The sequence below is a fragment of the Oryzias melastigma genome, linkage group LG9 (assembly GCF_002922805.2).
Source record: "Oryzias melastigma strain HK-1 linkage group LG9, ASM292280v2, whole genome shotgun sequence".
NCBI lineage: Eukaryota > Metazoa > Chordata > Actinopteri > Beloniformes > Adrianichthyidae > Oryzias > Oryzias melastigma.
The window spans coordinates 11,788,595-11,795,199 of NC_050520.1; the positions used below are offsets into that span (position 1 = coordinate 11,788,595).

General features: G+C 43.2%; 1 protein-coding gene across 1 annotated transcript in view; it reads left to right on the top strand.

Annotated features, from left to right (window-relative positions):
- The window catches only part of fam102aa (family with sequence similarity 102 member Aa), a 34,277-nt gene that overhangs the window by 15,810 nt on the left and 11,862 nt on the right, over window positions 1-6,605 (top strand). The window contains exons 3-4 of the mRNA XM_024260214.2: window positions 1,762-1,882; window positions 2,955-2,984. Of these exons, the coding sequence (XP_024115982.1) occupies window positions 1,762-1,882; window positions 2,955-2,984 (151 nt within the window). The remainder of the gene's footprint in view (window positions 1-1,761; window positions 1,883-2,954; window positions 2,985-6,605) is intronic.

Genomic DNA, 6,605 nt, shown 5'->3' on the forward strand with positions numbered 1-6,605 from the left:
TTAAAGATTTATTTTCCAAAAAAATTGTTTTCACATTTTCATTTTTTTATGTACAATGTTTTGTTTTCAAATTTTCTAAATGTCTTTTCGTCTACAATGTCTATTTTTCAAGTTTTCTATGTGTTTTTTCATTCACTTTAAGCTGATCCTGATTTGATCCCACACAACCCCGCCCGCTCTTCCCATCACCCATAACTGAGCTCTGTTTACTCTCTCCTGCTAGTTTACAGCCCCACACACCCCCATAACATTCCCGCCCGTCATATCGTCTACGTCACAAATAAGTTTGTTTTTAATTAACATTTTTCCATCTGCTCCTGACTCACCACAGTTTGAACAAAGAAATACTCAGAAATCCCATTTGAATCCTGATTTTCTTTATCCTCTGTCATCAGAAAAATGCCACGAGAACATCTTGAACCACTAATTAATGAAAGCTGTGGAACTCTTGGATTGTTCTGTTTTTATTTTTTTAAATAGCAAAAGAAACATAGAAGCTTTTCGGCTTTTATTTGGCAGTTTTTCATTTCCATTCCATAAAAGTTGATATTCCATTAAGTGAATGATGAAAGCTTTTGTTCCAGCTCTTCACTGTCATTTGTTTTCAGTTGATGCCATATATATCCCAGCGTGATGCTGGCCAGCGTCTCCACTGAAAACCTCTGCTGGGTTTGACGCAGCAGTTACTGAAATGAGGGCCTTTTATCCAGCTACTACTTAGCAGCAGTGAGAAGTTTCTTCCCAGGGCAGCAGATCCTCATAACTGATGGGGACAAATGTGTACGTAGTGATTTCTTCCCCCGTAATGACTATCTGCTATTTTAAAAGGTCGTCTGTGTTTAAAGCTTCTGTTTCTGTCTGGAAATGACTCGCTCTCAGTGACGGCCTTTGCAGTTGCTCGAGTTCCATATTTGTGGAGGCCAGAGCCTCGGCCCACGCCGACATCTCTCTGCATGGAGTCCCGACGTCGCTGATGTTTGTCTAAATGCTGCAGGTTGTTCTTACAACCTGCAGAAATGAGAAGCATTTAGACCCTGTAGGGCGGACCAGACTCTGGAGGCGCTTTCATGTGGGACATTAAACCGTGCGCCTGCCAACGTTCAGGTTTACTGGCGCTCTGATCCAGCTCACGTGAAGCTGTGAGTGGAAAGACTCCCCTGTTTATATCCAGTCTACAACCAGGAGTCTGGTTCTGGAACCAGTCCAGCTGCCCTGCACAGTTTTCAATTACAAACCGCAAAGTTCTGCTGCTTCTGAGTCACAGGTTTCAGGAATTGGTGGTTGTTCTGATCATGTCTGCATTTGCTCTCAGAACGAAGTGGTTGTTTGGGCTCCAGGTTCTTCTCCTGTGTTCTGTCAGTGAAGCAGCATGAAGGCTCGTCTGTGGTTCTCGTGCGTCTCTCAGCCTTCAGAAAGCTGGTTTGTTTACAGAAACTTCCAGCTCTGTGAAATCAGAAGATCAAGTGCGCAGTGATTATCAGAGCTCCGCCGTCCTCTGGAATGTCCCGCTCGCGCTGCGTTTTGGTGACGGATGTGACTCCCCGTGGAAACGGCAGTCATGAGGCTGGAGCACAGACGTGCATGACTGGAAAAATGTCATTTGAAGCCTCAAAATAACACAGTTTGACTGAAAACGGAAAGCCAGAATCTTGCAGGTCAAAGCCTCAAAACACCCTGCAGATCTTTTCTAGTTTTTGTGTTTTTGTCAAGTCTCTAATCTGCAGTCCAAGTGTGACTTTTGGCTCTTCTTTTATGATGCAGAGAAGAGGTTCAGGAAAATTGCGTCCGCTGGAGGAAGAGGTTCACCTTTGTGTCCAAGATGAGTGCCAACCCCCACACTGGAGTTCTGGACCCGTCTGTCTGCAGGGTGTCGGTCAGAAAGGTACGAGCCAGTGTCCCGCTCACACCATGGCGCGCCTGTTCAGCTGTTGTCTGTGGACTTCTAGTGCAGCACTAAAGACTCCAAAACCTGGGAAGGAAATCACATTCAAATTTAGATCTGACCTGGAATCTGAACTTTCACCTGAGATTTTTTTTTAAACATTTTTCGAACAAGAACAACAACAAAAAATAGAAACTAAAAATCAAACAAATAAAAAGAAACGATGCAAATTATCCCATAAACGATCTCGGATGAAACAAGAATGCTCAGAGTTTGAAAAAAGAGCTTTGGGTGAAAAGTTTATCATGTCCTGTATTTGTTCTGATTCAGCCCAAATTAATTGTACAAAGACGTTTTCAGAGTAAACAGCGTAAACAAAATCAGAGTTTCTGACAGAAATTTGACAAAAAGTTTGAAATCTTCTTCAAGGAGCTAGGACTTCCAAACTAGGGCTGCCACGATTAGTCGACTAATCAACGACTAATCGACTGTTAAGATAATTGACGACTAATTTAATAGTCAGTTAGTCGTTACTTTATATTATATGGAGTCAGAGTGTAGTAAAGTTGAAATTTATATTCTCATTCTGCTAGCTTTATGGACTATTTTGGTATTAATAAGGTTTTTTGGGCTGTTTTGGAGTTTAGCTAATATTTCAGCTACATGCTAGCTGCTTTGGCTAATTTAGTGGCCACATTCAGCTTACAGCATTCACACTAGCATTATCACAGGTAATGATATATATCTAGTTTTTAGTTAGTTTAGAGATAATGATGGTTAAGATGTGTGCTTTACATCCAGTTTGCCCATGACCCAATCAGTGATTAGTCAACTATTAAAATAATCATTTGTGGCAGCACTAACTAATGTTTCAAATCTGCTGTGAAATGCAGTCAGTGTGACTGTAGGAATGGATTGGAGTCCAGATCTGTTAGGTCTGTTTGGAGTTTGGAGCTCAGGTTGAGTGGTTTCAGAGCAGCGCTGTCATTTCATGTGGAGCGTGTAATCACAGGCTTCTAAAATGAGAGAGTTGGTTCACTGCTTTAATGCTGTCTTCATGCTTGTCCTGCAGGAACTGAAAGGAGGAAAAGCATACATGAAGGTAAGAGCTGGTCTCCTCTCACTTTAGTAAACACAAGGAAGTCCTCTTTGAACTTCAGTGCCACGGCATGTAAATATTAGCATTTCTGGTGGCCCGTAGCTCTGCCGGGCCTCTAGCAGCAGTCCACCTCACACACACTTCAGGCCAGAATGTGCAAAAACATCCCTTCAGTCTCTAAGATGAGTCACGTCGTTCCTCAAGGTCAAAGCTTCTGTGAGGCTACGCTGAGGTGCAAATGCCCGGCCTGACAGGAACAGCTTCCTCTGTTTTACCCGCTCTTCATTTGGATTTCCTGAGTTAAATATACCCCACTTCCTTTCTTGGGAGTTGGCTTCCTTAAACGCACACCTATGAAAACAGAAGCTCTCCTGAAGAAAGGGAAACCTGTGGAGGAAGAGGAACTTTTACCTGAGGAAGACTGCAGCGTTTATTTGAAGAAACACAGATGCTGTCTGGACAAAGGAACCATTTCCAGCCGGCGGCAGGTCCCGGGGAGGGGGTGGTGTTTGTGTGGCTGTTATCGCTGCTCTGAGTGTGGAGATGGAATTTAGAGAGGTCTGTGACCTCTGAGCTGCAGGACGTGTTGGATTCTTGGACCAGTAGGCCTCTGACAGAACAGAATTTGTACACGTGACGGCTCTGAGATAAAGTCTGATAAGCTGAGAGTTATGGAGCGTTCTCCTGAAGCTGGAGGGGAAGAATCCAGAGGACGTCTGCAGGACTGAAGGGTGGAAAAACACCACGTCCTAGTAGTTCTGACTGAACTGTGCTGGGGGGGTCTGTCTGTACGAGGAGCAATCCTTCATTAGGAACAGGTTCTATTTAACCCTTTAACCTGAGTCATACCAAAGACTCTAAAAATGGGACCCAGTGCCTCCCTGCTTGGCACTCAGCACTAAGGAGTTGGACTGGGGGGTAAAACAACCAAATGGTTCCTGAGCGCGGCTGTGTCTGCAGCTCACCGCTCCCCCAGGGGATGGGTCAAATGCGGAGAACAAATTTCACACACGTAGGTGCGTGACAAATAGTGGGACTTTAACTTTAACTTTAACACCGAGCGTTTCTCCGGCGACACATTTGCACAAGCGCTCTTTGAAATACAGTCATTCCTGAACGGTTTGCTCTATTTGAAAAATCCCAACAATTTCTGAAAGCTGAGACCTTGCACTTTCTTTTCAATATGGTGTCATTACGGTAATCTCACTCGGAAGCCCGCGAGGAGCTGCTTTGTTTACGGGCGAGACAGTCGGAGCGGTAGAGAGATGAAGAGAGCGGAGAGGTCGAAAAGAGTTTTTATAACAGTGAAAAAAATAAGAAAAGTGTCTGAAAGACGACCATCCTGGGAAATATAACCTTCATGGAGGTTCAGAGAAGACTTTGACACCGAAGGAGCAACGGAAGGAGTCATTTTTGGCAAGAAAAGGTAACGTTTATGGAGATGCATTTCCTGTTTTTTTTTCTAAAAAAGATTCTGCTGATGTGGTCAGAGACCAAAGCTGCTCACCACATCAACAACAGTGGAACACAGATGCTGAAACTGATGATGGAGACCCTCATCCACTGAGATTTAACCCCACACACATCCCAGGTGTCCAACCATCTCTAAATACAGGGAACCATCAGCAGGTGAAATCTTTTCCCACTGATGCTGCAGCATCTGCAACAAGAGACTCCCTGGAAGTTTGGGACTTGTGACTGTCACTGGCAGCATCATCAAGACCTTTGAGGAGCCAAAGAGGACAGAACTGCCCAGTGTGACCAAAAACACCTGTAGATATTTTGCATTTTATGCACTGTTTATGCACATTTAGAGAGCAAAATACTGAAAATTTGTTGTAAATACTTGATACTGGACAAATTTAATCTTTTAACAAACAAAACCTGTTGTTCATGTACATTTGCACTGTTTTTCTCACTAAAAACTCTAAAAATCACATTTCGATTGTGTTTTTTTTACAATTTAAATTGGTCTAACACTATTATAAAATAGAACAAATTATAAAATGATGATAGATATTGAAAATGCAATGTCTTCTGGAAAAGGGACAATAGCACACATTTGTAGGACATTCACCGACCCTTTCATAGTCAAAATTAGTAGAAAGGTCCAGGCGGACATTTTGAGGCTTAGGTGACAAAGGGTTAATTAATGTGTCGTCCCTCCTGAACTAACTGAGCACATTTTAACAGGCCTTCTCCACCCCAGCTCTCGGTGGCTCACCTTCACCCGGCTCTGACGCCATTGACTCTCACGCGGCGGCTCTCGCCCTGCTCTCACGGGACACGTGCATGTTCCACATCACATCAGTTCCTCTCTGGGATTGTTCTGCTTTGCATCAAAACCACAGCTTCCATAGTTTCAAACCAACCGCTGCACCACAGAGCTCACAGTTACTGCACTAAAGAAGCCTTTTGCATTTACTGCAATAAAGACCTGACCTAATGCACAAACTGCATCTCTACACGTCTGCATGCAGTCATTTGTTTAACTTCACCGTCTTCAATGAAGCGATTTCCTTCATGAACCCAAGACATTCTAAATGAATGTACATAAAACACTAAACGTTCATCAATGAACACCTAAAATAAAAGCATTTATGGCCCTGACTCGTTGGGGGCGTTGTTACATAAAGAGATCCTTTTCCTGATCCAGAGGGCCTGTAGGAAAAGTGCAGCTTCTAATGAGCGGTCAGGTGTAAACATGGGAGTCACTCAGTAGATAACACACAGGCGACAACACGAAGACAAACTACACAATAAACCCCAACACAAACACAAGTGCAGCGGTGCAGGATAATAGAATAGTCACACGGGGAGCGGGCTGAGCAGCACATGTGATGTGACGGTGGACGCCATGAGTGTCAGGTGTGGGAGGCGGGTCCATGTGTGGATCCCAGCAGAGATCATTGCACACCAACACCACAAACAGAGCACTAAAACAATCCAGAGTTTTACAGGGTTCACTTTACAGCTTTAAGGTGCGTTTACAGTTTTTATACTCTCACATGACACCCTGGAAGAAGTCTATCAGTCAGTAAATGATTCATGAATTCAAATTCCTACCAAGTGTGTAGAAGTGGACGGTGAGTGTCTCTGTTAGAGGCTGAGAAACCTCAGTCGAGTTCAAGTTAAGAAGACTCACACAAATATTGACCCAATTAAAAGTAGAAACACAGCTGTTCTAAAAAGTATTCAGGAACTGTTTGAATGTTTGGCACTTCTAGTCTTTAGCCAGATATTGGAAGAATTTTTAAAAATGTCGGAAAGCATCCCTTTGGTCTGACTGATGTGTTGAATACATCAATGATTATTTTTGAGTAGTGCTAAAGAGCTACTCTCAGGAGTACATGTGTTACAGTTACCAAAGTAAATCAATGTGTTTGGTTGGTATTCTCCTCTGGATACAGACAGAGGAAAAATTAATCGATAAATTGATTTCTATTCCTATGATTCCTCTGAGGCAAGATCTTAATCAAATCAAACAAACCATCCATGGTGGCTCTCTGGACAAACGTAAAATAAGTCATGGAGACTGCTGATCCAGACATGTCGACCGTCAGAGTCAGCAGCTCCTGATAACATAAACTACCTAAAGAAAACAAATAAACAAAGCGCACAAAC